Here is a 13759-nt window from a genome sequence, read left to right as displayed (position 1 = left end):
ACGAGGAATAACTTAAGAAGTATCAGTATTCTGGAACAGGAAGAATCACACAAGTCCACAGAGGAGACAGTTGAAGAGCTTCTGGAAAAAAATTTTCCTAACATCCTGAAAAGTGAAAAGGTAAGTATTCAAGAAGCTCTACGAACCCCAGGAAGGATAGAACATAAAAGACAATCACCAAGACATATAATAATCGAGCTTTTCAAAATCAAAGATAAGGACAGAATCCTGAAAGTAGCTAGGGAAAAGAGAAGTGTAACATAAGCTTGGCTCTCTCAACAGAAACCATGCAGGCAAGAAGGCAATGGGGAGACATATATAAATCCCTGAAAGAAAAAAACTGCCACTCAAGAATCCTCTTTCCAGCAAAGCTGTCAATCAAATATGATGGTGTAATCAAAACATTCCAGGATAAACAGAAGATAAGGGATTTTGTCAAAGCCAACCCTGTTATGAAAAACATATTAAAGGAAGTTCTGTGGACTGAGAACCAACAAGAACAGTCAACAACCAGAGAATGACATACGTGGCAACATCACCCTGATCTCAACTGACAAATGGAAGAGTCAAGAACAGAATAAAATTATAAGAGGGAAGTCAGTCTATGATCAAAACAATTACAATGTGAAAGAAGGTAAACACAGAGGAACAGAGATTCAGGTGGTGGGAAGGTCAGGTAGATTACAGGATGAAATAGACTGTCTTAAATGGAGGAAAGAGTTAATGGTATACAAGGTAACCACAACAGTAGGGTTGGGGTGGGGGGTTTAGTTCGGGTATTGGGGAGGGCAATACAAGAAGGGGGAGGAGGCCGAAGAACAAGATAGATAGGGTGTATGATTTGTTCAATGTAAAACTGATGATCTGCCCAGTAAACTTTCACTCAATCCACAATAAAAACCTTAAAAACAAAACAAAACAAAGCAAAAAACTGATGCTCTCCCATGTAAACTATCACTCAATTCACAATAAAAACTTAAAAAAAAAAAAAAAAAGTAAATAGGGGGAAAAAATGGGTTTACAGCCTCGGAAACCTTATACAAGGTCACTATGAGTCAGAACTGTCCACAACCACCACAGGAGTCCTGGTGGGGTGCTCTAGGATAAGGACTTGACTGAAAACTGCAAGGATGGCAGTTCAAACCCACCAGCCAGTCCTTGAAAACCCTATAAAGGGTTGCTAGGAGTCAGAACTGACTCGAGTGTGCTTCATAACAAAAATAACAACAGTCTCATAAATTAGTACCCTTATTCTTAGAGCTGGGCTCCTAGCCAAAATCTGCCTAATTCTTGGAACTCACTAATAGCTCTATTCCATTCCCTATGAGTCCATGCCATTGAAAGAAGTAGTGGTTATAAGAGGTTCTGCCAGGAGAAAGGCATCAGAAAGTACTATTTCTCCTATTTTGCTACTGTGTTGAGAAGCAAATCTACTCATGGGTAACAACACTGACAACACAGCTGATAAAATTATTCTTGGCATCATGAAAAGACTTCACACTACATGGGGCAGTGGTGATGGTGGTTGTGTGCCACCGAGTCTGTTCTTACTTACAGCGACATCATATAGGGTTTCCGAGGCTGTAAATCTTTACGGGGGCAGAATGCCTCATCTTTTTCCCACAGAATGGCTGGTGGATTCTAACTACAGCCCAGCTCCTAATCCACTATTTTAGGTCTCCTAAATGGGGCAGTACAAATGGTAAATCACAATGGAAAAAAAGAAAAGAAAATCAGTGGGTCATGTAATGAGGCAATTGTACTGAAGCATGGCTTCCTGGAAATCAATATTAACAAGGTTATTATGGGCTAGTATTTTTTATTTACAAAAAGACCAAAAATTGTACCTTATAAAGTAAGCATATCCATTAATAGACAGAAGGGCTATAAGCAAAGCAAGGCAAACATCACAGCAAAGGCAGGGCCGCTGCCTGTAGAGAGGAAGAGGAAGAGAGAGAGACAGTAAATAAAGAGCATCACAGAGCAACTGCTCATGCTTTCTGGTGACTCTAAAATCAAGCCACATCTACCTAACCTAATTCCATTTTTCTCCAGCACAGTCTGTCTTGTTGACTTTATGGATACGAAAGCAATTTCACTGTTCTGGAGCAAAAGCCACTCACCACTCTGACAATAACAAATCACCATGAATTAAGGCTGACCTGGGTGTTTCTTTGGTAAAAAAAAGAACATGAATCGAAAACTTTGAGTACCTTAATTTAAGTTGGTCAGCAATCGAGTTATTGAGAATAAATGTGTGTTGTCTCACCTGTGAAGGGTTAGTTTATGTGGCTTTCATAAAATAGACTTTTTTCTTTAACCTGATTTCATGGACCTCGTAAGTTATGGATGAAAAACATAGTGCTTGTCTTTCAAGGGTGAGTCTAATTTTGATCATTAGTGCTTTCATCAGGATGTAAATTGGCCTGTGGAAAATCTAATATTGGGGTAGTTTTTACTAAGATTGCAGAGAGAAATATAGGAGAAAGTGAGTAAAAAGTAGTTAGTTGGGTATGTCATGAAAAAGCAAAATAAAAATCAAAACTTATTTCAAATAGAAGGTTTTGGTTTTTGGAGGGGTGTGGCATCTGCTTCCATAGGAATAATATGGGTCCTTCCAAAGTTCACTTGTGACTTTCAGAGATGGATGACAGTTTCTCCTCTTCCACCAGTTAGAGCAGTTCCATCAGTCTGTCAAAATGCAAGTATTTAATTGATGCCTACCATGTTGGGCAGATGGGAAGTAGGGGGTCACAAGAATTATTAGCTGTGGCCCCTAGCCTCAAGGAGCAGTCTATTTAGAGGAAAACAATCAATGCACTAGAAACAACAGAAAAACAATTTTGCGCTGAATTGTGTAGTACAGCCTTTTAATTCAATGGAAGTTCAGAGGAGAGAAGTAGTGTGGATTGTCTGGCCCTGATCAGCAGGATTTAGATATATCATGTAGAATACAGGTGATCTTTCTAGGAGAGGAAACAATCGAAAGTTAAAGCCTACAAAAGATCAAAGAGAAGGCTGAAACCTTCCTCTTATTAGAGTAACCACTATGGGAAAGAATGAACAGGTTTGAAAAACGAGTCAGGGTTTTTCAATTGTGAATGATTATTCAGGCTGCAAACTACCTCTCATTGTCATTATTTTAAATTAACTGGGTAGAGTACCAAGAAGTTTATGCCATTTGAATGCAAATGACTGGTTTTATGAGTATTTCAATATTAAAATATGCCTTCCCCTCTTCCCTTGTAACCCAAGCTGAGCTAAATTGACTACCAATGATTTTCCATTCCTTACCTCCTTGGCAGGTCTTCCCTTCTGCAAACCAGCATTTTGCATCTGCTCGAGGGGACCTGACACCAGGGAAGTAAATGGGGTCCCTCCAAACCATAGCAGCTCCATTTCCATGTCCACAGTGTGGGTACTATGAAGTTCCCATTCTTTCCAGTTGGCGTCCAGAATTACACATTCAGAAATTCCATTTGAATCTGTCCTTATCAACTGGTTGAATCCATAGAACTGTATGTTTTTGGAATGCTGAACCAGGCTGGCAGTCCTAGCCTGTCCATTATTCATGGCTTGTGCGATAAAGTAAATTGAATTGTAGATGGTTCCAAACAACGGTGAAACCTATTTTTTTTAAATTACAATTATCTTGAGCCCTAGTTGCCCTAGAGCGATCTCAGAGTATATTCCAAGCCTGTGTTCATTATTATGGGTTGCACGTCTGAGTGGAGTAGAGCTATGAAGACCCAGAGGGGGCGAAAAATTGTTTCTGAGGACTTGCTTGGTTTCTCCCTTGAATTTTTCTGTTTTTCTCCCCCCAGGCCTTCACATCTTTAAATATATCAAATATGACAATTTTATGAGCAATCCAAGTTATATACAATATATTTTTATGCTCCTAAACTAAGAAAGTGATTTAGAGTTTCAAAGGACACCAAAAAAAAAAAAAAAAAAAAAGTGTGGCCTAGACAAGAGGAGCTCAAAGGAAACCTATCAGGTTAATTACGGGAGCAATATGCATAGTAAAATCATTTTGTGGGCACCACTAGAGTAGTAGGTGTGTGTGGCAAGACTATAAATAATGCATCTTCAAAGTCCATGTCCGAACTCTGTTTCCATTTAAAATGGATGTGTTCCTAGAGAAATTCTCCCCAGAGAAAGTGAACATTCTATTTCATTTTTAAACACAAACCTGTGCACATGCACAGACACATACATTGTCAAATACACCCATAAATACAGAGTCAAATATTGTACTATATGGAGCATATGGCTTTTAGTCAAGAAACTTTATCTAGTTGGTGTGCAGAGCGACAAAGCTTTGGTAAAAAGCCACCATAAAGCAGGATGGCAGAATGACAACACCTGCTAAATAAATATGATAAAAACAACAGTAATTGAACAGTAATTGTGTACTATGCTCTTTAACCTTGTAAATTTATTTTTGGAAGAATCTTTGCATCTTCTTTTTTTTCCCCAAAAAAAGGTAGGGAGAAACGGCAAATAATCTCCTACCTTCACCACCCTGCCCCTCCATGGCTTCATGGTTTTTTATGGCATTTCATTTCCAGGATGAAACTTTTCAAAACTATGGTCATGCAACTTTACTGATCTTCAGAGAAAGCTGATATTTTCTAGTTTGGTTTCATAAGGTCTAAAAGGTTATCTCTCCACTACTCTGTCAGTTTTTCATACTGTGGTGGTTTGCATGTTGCTGTGATGCTGGAAGCTATGCTACCGGTATTTCAAATACCACAGGGTCACCCATAGTAGACAGGTTTCCGTGGAGTTTTCAGACTAAGATAGACTAGGATGGGGGATTTGGAGAGCTACTTCTGAAGAAATTGACTAGTGGAGAACCTTAGGAATAGCCATGGAACATTAGCTGATACAGTGCAGGAAGATGAGCCCCCTCAGCATGGGGTCAAGCATAGAAATGATTGTAAGGATGAGACAGTGTTCTGTTCTGTTGTACATATGGTTTACTATGAATCAGAACAAAACAGCACCTAACAATAGAAAGCTATCATCCTGTAGCAACTTACATCTGAATAAAAAGTGTTTAAAATTGAGTCAAGCATTTTTGTGTTGAAAATAGAAGTCAAGATATAGGGAGGTTTAGTGGTATGGCGCTGTAGGATAAACACCGAACTGCTTACAGAAAGGTCGGCAGTTCAAACCCATCAGACACTCCTTGGAAGCCCTAGCAAAGGTCTCTGTGAGTCGGAACCAAGGCAGCGGCATTTAACAACAACAAATGGTTAACAAGATATTCTCATGCCTTGTTAATGTGAAGCAGAGGGTCTTAAACCCTGGCAGCACATTAGAATTAGAACTGAAGAGTGTCAAAAATACCAGTGCCCAGCCCAAACCAAAACTAACAAAATGAGACATTTCAGGTTGGGAATCCAGTAATCAGTATTAAAAGTATCCTAGGGATTCTAATATATATCCAGATTTAAAATAAATAGCATAGGATAATGCACAGTGGCCTGGCAGTTTACTCCTAACACCAGAATGTTTGAACAAGTCATTTATCCCCTCTCTCTGGACTTCAGGTTTTTCCTCTATAAAATCAGGATACAGAATCATGAATGTTGAAAGGTCTAACTATCTTTATAAATAGGAATGCAAGACCCAGAGAAGTTAAGTGATCTGTCAAGGTCATACTCACTTAGGCATAAAAATTAGGACTAGAACCCAGGTCGCCTATCTCCTAATTCAGCATTCTTGGTTGAACTAGAATGTTCCCGGGGCCCCTTCTAGTTGTGAACTCCCATGAAATTTTCCAACTTCTGTTCTAGTTCAGGCACATGTTTTATCTTGGAGACGTGTTATTCTTATTGTTTTTTTTTTTTTTTTTTAGTTTAGCTAGTATGTGGGTTATCCATCATCTCCTTGACCTCTTAACATTGGAATACTCCAGGGTTAAATCCTTGATATTCTTCTCTATCTAGACTCATTCCCTTGGTTATGTCTTCTGATTTCATATCTATGCCTATAATTCTCAGATTTCTATTTCCAGCTCAGACCTCTCTCCTGAATTCCAGACACAACATATGTTGTTGTTGTTGTTGTTGTTAAGTGCCTTCGAGTCGGTTGCGACCCTGTACAGGGTTTCCGAGGCTGTATATATATATACTCAACAGTCTTCTTGGAAATTTATTTGGATATTAAACTCAACACATCCAAAATTAAGCTCCTGATCATCACCCCAAATCCTTCTGTTCCATCTAGTCTCCCAGTTGCTCACGCCAAAAACCTTGCCCCAGATAACAATAGTAGCTGCTAGCTGAGCAGAAAGCAACATTGTGGTCTCCTGAGTTTTAGTTCAGTGATCTCCCTTCACCACTCTACTTTCATGTGCCTTCTGTAGAAACGGGCATCGTGAATAGATGACATGTGCTGCCACCAAGGCATCCACACTTAGTTGCCTAGCACACACTGAGGTCTCTTAAGAGGTTTTTACTAACTCTCTCTGCTCCACTTAATTGTCTTTAGGATTTCTGCAAGAGTCTGCCTGTTTTCTGGGGCTTTGGAAGGTTATAACAATAAGTGAAGGGTGGAAGGTGGAATATAAAAATCAATACTAGTAAACAAATGAATAAAAACTACAGGGCAGCAAGCTGCTGAAAGCAGGGAGAATACTAGTAATCTGTTTAAAACAGAAAAGAGCCTTCTGGGAAAGAGACGGTTTCTACCTACAGCCAAAAGCAAAGGTAGGAACTCTTAAAAAATAATAAAATTAAATTAAAACCTCCCACCTCTGAGTTATCCTATTCCTTGGAGTTTTCAGCTGGCCAGGCATGTTGCCATTTGTGTTTACAGGTTGGTCTTTGTTAGAACTGACTGACAGCAATTCCCCAAGATTACTGAAGACTGAAGTCTATTCTTCAACCTCCATCACATAGCACACACACACACACACACACACAGGGGAAGAGCATAAATTGTAACAGAAGTATTCAGTTGCAAAAGTATGGCGGCCACAACTGCCCATCCTCACTGTGCTAGTTGGTTTGTGTTCCTATTTCATCCTCTTGAACCCTTCAGCGATGGAAATTGTCCCTTCCTTAGCTGAACGCACACTCTGTTAACATTAGTCACACAAGGTTTCTACTTTCAACTGCTACAAATAATGAGAAAGAGAAGAGGTGGTGGTGATTATGTGCCGTGGAGTTGGTTCCGACTCATAGCGACCCTGTATAGGGTTTCCAAGGCTGCAAATCTTAACAGGAGCAGAAAGCCTCATCTTTCTCTGATGGAACCACTGGTAGTTTCGAACTGCTGACCTTGAGATTAGAGCCCGATTCATAACCATTACACGACCAGTGTTCCTAGAGAAGAGGTAGAGGACGGGAAAGGGAAGAAGCAACAACCTCCAAAACCTTCTTCCTGTTTTCTGATTACAACGCCAAAGAAGCAAGAGAGGATTGGCTAGAAACTCCCATCAAACAGATAACTATGATGAAGCGACGGACAATTAAGTCTATTGGTCAGTCTTGCCTGCTGTATAGACACGCATAAATAAATGAATAGTGGATGAATGAGTGATTATTGAAACTTATTATTGATTGCAGTTCAGTGACCTTTTGGAGCTTGTGTCCCAAGATGACCCAGTGTAGGTCAGGAGCAGAGATATTTAGAATTTGTTCAATTTAAGTTGATCGTCATCAGTTTATATTTCCTATGCCTGAAAAGACACAAAACTAGTTTCCTAAAAAAATGTGTCCTCGGAAGCGTGCATCAAAACATGCCTGGCTTGAAACAACATCACTTTCAGGACAAAATGGCAGAATCATTTTTGAACTAAAAGCCAGGTACATGCAGCGATCAAGAAAGCAGAGGGTAATTGAATTGTTATTAAAGGTAGTACTTCCAGTAGTGCATGATTGGAGTTAGCCAAGAGATGGATAATGGAACAATCTGTCTAATGTGATGTTCATGAGCACAATGCCTTATTTTGTACAGAATGGAGTACAAAGACAATTGTAGCCACTTGGAGCTGCAGGCAACCTTTTTTGAAAACCTGCCTGGTGTGACCTCATCCTGGAATGCTTCAGCCCTAACCACTTCCCCTTCAGCCCAACATCCCCTGGCCAGGCACCCACATTTAGGGTGACAGAAAACAGTAGGTGTATGGAGTTAAGATCCTGTGAACTTTCTAAGAAATCCAGAGGCTCTTCTTTGTTGAATTAAATAAGGCTATTTGGGGGGGAGGGGGGTGGATATATATATATTAAATGTGTGTTCCAGCAGTATGCATTTGTAGCCAACAATAGAATTTCATTGAAAATAAACATTCGTAATACAATGAAAGAGAAAAATGAATTTCCCAAAACCTTATTCCAGAAGTTTAGTTTGTGCCAGAATAAAAAGGTGCTAAGTGATTGTCCTGCCCAATTATCCTGAGACCAAATTAGGAATTTTGTCACTAATGTTTCACAGGCCAATTTCTCCACTCTAATTCATTTGTTCTCTTTCCAAGGGTCGTCATAAAGCCTTGGTTTCTCACACATCAAAGGAAAACAATGTACTAAGTTCATTCCAATCAAAGTGTTAATCAGTGATGTTATTTTGCTTGAATGAAGCATTATACATGGGCACCATTTAATTTAGGAGGGGGCAGGGGAGCAAAGCCTAATGTGTAGTTGAATGGTCAAGTCCTGAAAGCAAAACTGGGATGGAATACTAACTCTACCACTTACTAGTTATATGACCTCAAACAAGTTATCTTAAACCTCAGGTTCATCTCATCTATAAAATGGAGATGCTAATACCTAATCTGTAGGTGTCATCTAAGGATTCAATGGGATCATTTATATTAACCACCTGGAACCAAAGAACCAATGAATACATGACAGCTACTGTGGTGCTGGACAATAAGCACTGGGCCACAAAGTCGGTTTGAACTGCAAAGTCGGTGGTTCATACCCATCAGCCACTCCTCAGAAACCCTATACAGGGTCGCTATGAGTTGGAACTGACTAGACAGTGCTTAACAACAACATTGTCTATACTTCATAAGAGGAACACAATACAGAGTGTAGAGGTCCCATGTTCCAGTCTTACATTTGTGACCAACAAGTACTAGACTCTCAATTTTAGATAGACTTGGTACCCTTACCAAAAAAACCTGTTGTTGTCTCATTGCTTCTACCACACAGTGGCCCTATAAGGAATGGTAGAACAGTTCGTAGGGTCCCAAGGCAAGCAGACTGCCACATCTTTCTCGCAAGGAGTGGCTGGTAGGTTCAAACAACTGACTTCAGTGATGAACCACTATGACACTCTTGGTGGTGCTGTTGGTTGTGTGGTACCAAGTCAGTCTTGATTCATAGCGACCCTATACACACCAGAACGAAACACTGCCCAGTCCTGCACCATCCTCACAATTGTTATGCTTGAGCCCATTGATGCTACCACTGTGCAAATCGATCACATTGGAGGTCTTCCTCTTTTACACTGAACTTCCACTTTCCCAATCATGATGTCCTTCTTCAGGAACAGGTCCCTCCTGATAACATGTCTAGAGAAAGAGAGATGAAGTCTCGCCATTATGGCTACTAAGGATAATTCTGGCTGTGCTTATTCCAAGACATATTTATTTATTCTTCGGGCAGTCCATAGTACTTTCGATATTCACCTCCAGCACCATAACTCAAATGCATAAATACTTCTATGGGCTTCCTTTTTCACTATCCAACTTTCACATGAATATGAGGCCATTGAAAATACCATGGCTTGAGTCAGGCACACCTTAGTTCTCAAATTGATATCTTTGCTCTTGAACATTTTAAAGAGGTCTTGTGCAGCAGATTTGCCTAACACAGTACTTCATTTGATTTCTTGGTTTCCATGAGTGTTGATGATAGTGGGTCCAAGCAAAATGAAATCTTTGATGACTTCAATCTTTTCTCCATTTATCATGATGTTATTTATTGGTCCATTGGTGAGGATTTTTGTTTTCTTTACATTGAGGTCCATATTGAAGACTGTAGTCTTTGATCTTCATCAGTAAATATTTTCAATCCTCTTCGTTTGCAGCAAGAAAGATTGTATCATCTGCATACCACAGGTTGCTAATGAGTCTTCCTTCAATCCTGATGTCACGTTCTTCTTCATATAATCCAGCTTCTCAGATTATTTGCTCGTCATGCAGATTGAATGAGCATGGTGAAAGAATACAACTCTGATTTTAAATCATGCAGTATCCCCTTGTTCTGTCTGAATGACTCTCTCTTGGTCTATGTACAGGTTCTTTGTGAGGATGATGAAGTGTTCTGGAACACCCATTCTTCACAATATTATCCAAAACTTGGTATGATCCACACCATCAAAAGCCTTTGCATAGTAAATAACACAGAGATAAGCATCTTTCTGGTGTTCTCTGTTTTCAGCCAAAACCCACCTGACATCAGCAATGTTATCCCTAGTTCCACTTCCTCTTCAGAATCCAGCTAGAATTTCTGACAGTTCCCTGTCTATGTACTGTTGCAGCCATCTTTGAATTATATTCACCAAAATTTTACTTGCATGTGATATAAATGATATTGTTCAATGACTTCTGCATTCTATTGGGTCACCTCACACTGGAATGGGTCTTTCAAATTTCCTGGCATAGATCAGTGAGGGCCTCCAGTGCTTTATCTGTTGAAAGATTTCTATTTGTATTCCATCGATTCCTAGAGCCTTGTTCATTGTCAATGCCTTCAGTACAGCTTGGACTTCTTTCTTCAGCACCATCAGTTCTTGATTATATACTAACTCTTGAAAAGGTTGAACATTGACCATTTCATTTTGGAACAGTTAACTCTGTGTATTCCTTCCTTTAAAAAAAAAAAAAAAATTATGCTTTCTGCATCATTCAATATTTTGCCCATGGAATCATTCAATATTGCAATTTGAGGCTTGAATTTTTCTTCAGTTCTTTCAGCTTGAGAAATGCTGAACGTGTTCTTCCCTTTTGGTTTTCTAACTCCGAGTCTTTGCACATTTCATTATAATACTTTGTTTTCTTGAGATGCCCTTAAAATTTTCCTTTTCAACTCTTTGACTTCCTCATGTCTTGCATTCACTTTAGAATCTCTATACTGAAAAGCAAACTTAAGTCTTTTCTTTCTTTTATTTTCTTCATATATGATGTTCTTGATGTCATTCCACAGCTCTTCTAGTATTTGGTCATTAGTGTCTAATACATCAAAACTATTCTTGAGATGGTCTCTAAATTCAGATAGGATATATTCAAGGTCATATTTTTTACTTTCATAGACTTGTTTTAATTTTCTCTGGCTTCAGTCTGAACTTGCATATGAGCAATTGATGTTCTGGTCCATAGTCAACCCCTGGTCTTGTTTTGGCTGGTGATATTGGGCTTTTCAACCATCTCTTCCCACAAATGTAGTTAATTTGATTCTTGTGTATTCCATTTGGTGAGGTCCATGTGTATAAACAATCTTTCATGTTGTTTAAAAAAAGGTATTTGCAATGAACAAATCATTGGTCTTGAAAAATTCTATCATGCAATATTCAGCACCATTTCTATCACTATGGACATAATTTTCCAACTACTGATCCTTTCTCTTTGTTTCTAAACTTTGGATTCCAATCACCAGTAATTATCAATTCATCTTGATTGCATGTTTGATTAATTTTAGACTGAAGAAGTTGATAAAATTCTTCAATTTCATCATCATTGACTTTAGTAGTTGGTACAAAAATTTGAATAATAGTGGCATTAGTTGTTCTTCCTTGTAGGTGTATAGATATTATCCTATCACAGACAGTATTGTACTTTAAGATAGATCTTGAAATGTTATTTTTGACAATGAATGCAATGTCATTACTCTTGAATTTGGCATTCCCAGCATAGTAAATCATGTGATTGTCTGCTTCAAAATCGTCAATACCAGTCCATTTCTGCTCACAAATGTGCTCCATTTTTATTTTTTACAACATCCAATTTTCTTAGATTTATATTTCATACATTCCATGTTCCAATTATTAATGGATGTTTGCAGCGATTGCTCCTCATTTCAAGTTGTGCCCATCAACAAATTTAGGTCCTTAAAACCTTACTTCATTCACGTCATTATGGTCAACTCTAATTTGAGGAGGCAGCGCTCTTCCCCAGTCATATTTTGAGTGCCTTCCAATCTGAGGGACTCATATTCTGGCACATTATCTGACAATATTCTGCTTCTATTCATAATGGTTTCATCTTCTGGAACTATATCTAATAATGTTCAAATGTTATTCATAAGGTTTTCATTAGCTTAACATTCAGATGTAGTTTCCCTCTCCTTCTTCCTAGTCTATCTTAGTCTGGAAGCTCCACTGAAACCTGTCTACCATGGGTGACCCTGTTTGCATGTAAAATACTGGCGGCATAGCTTACAGCATCACAGAAACATGCAAGCCACCACAGTATGGTAGTCATATGAGTGATGGTCCTGTACCTTTGTTGCTGTTGTTGTTGTTGTTAAGTGCCATTGAGTATATTCTAACCCATAGTGACCCTGTATAAGGTTTCCAAGGAGCAGCTGGTGAGCTTGAACTACTGACCTTGCAGTTCAAACTGGCTTTGCAGTCCAGCACATTAACCCACAGGGTCACACCAGGAGTCCACTCTTCATATATATTAACTCATTTAATCCTCACAACAATCTTATAAGTGTGTGCTATCATTATTCCCAATTACAAATAAGAGAAACACACACAGCTTATGTAAATTTATGGAAGTCTGCCTTCAAAGTTCATGCTCTTAACCAGTATACTATATCTGGGCCTAGGAAATACTTGCTGAATTTAATAGATGGGCTATGAGTAAATGAACCAATGATAGAATATAGTGTTCATATTTTTGTGACTTTCTTTTTCTTTCAGAATGAAGATAGTAAAATCAAGATGTTTCTTCACTCCCTCTGACTCTTAAACATCACTCCAAAATAACAAGGAGAATAATGAATAGAAACACTAAAGCTCCATCTTGATGGGATTATGAGACATTTGTAAACCTGAAATATGGACTTCTGGTTTTGGCAGCAGCAGACCAGAGTCAGGTAGGACAGGCACAATGGGGGAGGGGCTGAAAACCCAGAGAAGCTGCTTTAACAGAACAGCACCAGAGTTCTGGATCTATCATAAGGTGCAGGACATCAGATTCCCGCACTTGCTGGTGGGAGAATCACAGTATAAAATAAAATATTGTGATTTAGGAATCAGTTGAGACACGGGACTCCCTCTGCAGCCACCCTGCCCAGGAGGAGTTCAGAGAGCGGGGCTACAGACAGACCGGCAGAGTAAACCTGCACTAAAAATGGTGCAGTGACATTTGCAAAAGGATGTGTGGGGGGATTCTACACATTTTTCCTCCTTTTCCCTGTGGTGCCCTCTTTACCCAGACCAGATGCCTTCAGGTGGGTGGGTACACACCCCAAAAAAAGTCCAGCATTGAGCCCACAGTTTTCCCATAGCACAAAGAGAAAGAGCCCCATCCGTTCCAAGGGCAAATTCTTTGGCTGCTGCTTATGACTTCTGCCTCTGGGTCCCAGCCCTAAAGTTAACTTGTGTGGGATCCTTTACTCTGGCCTATCCATTGTAGATTACAGGATACAATAGATTGTCTTAAGTGGAGAGAAAAGTTAATAGATTATAAGGTAACCCCAAAGAAAGTTAATAATACTTCACAATTTACTATGAAAATGAACTTCCAAGCAGAACAAGCAAACATGAAAACTAAAAAAAAAAAAAAAAA

General features: G+C 39.1%; 1 protein-coding gene across 1 annotated transcript in view; it reads right to left on the bottom strand.

Annotated features, from left to right (window-relative positions):
- Nucleotides 1-13759, bottom strand: part of GUCY2F (guanylate cyclase 2F, retinal) — a 197739-nt gene that overhangs the window by 123512 nt on the left and 60468 nt on the right. The window contains 4 exon segments of the mRNA XM_006878253.1: nt 1848-1905; nt 1908-1931; nt 3295-3369; nt 3372-3629. Of these exon segments, the coding sequence (XP_006878315.1) occupies nt 1848-1905; nt 1908-1931; nt 3295-3369; nt 3372-3629 (415 nt within the window).

This window comes from Chrysochloris asiatica, unplaced genomic scaffold (assembly GCF_000296735.1).
Source record: "Chrysochloris asiatica unplaced genomic scaffold, ChrAsi1.0 scaffold00159, whole genome shotgun sequence".
NCBI classification, from domain to species: Eukaryota; Metazoa; Chordata; class Mammalia; order Afrosoricida; family Chrysochloridae; genus Chrysochloris; species Chrysochloris asiatica.
Note: the sequence above shows the minus strand (reverse complement) of the source record. Positions and strands in the feature narration are given on the sequence as shown.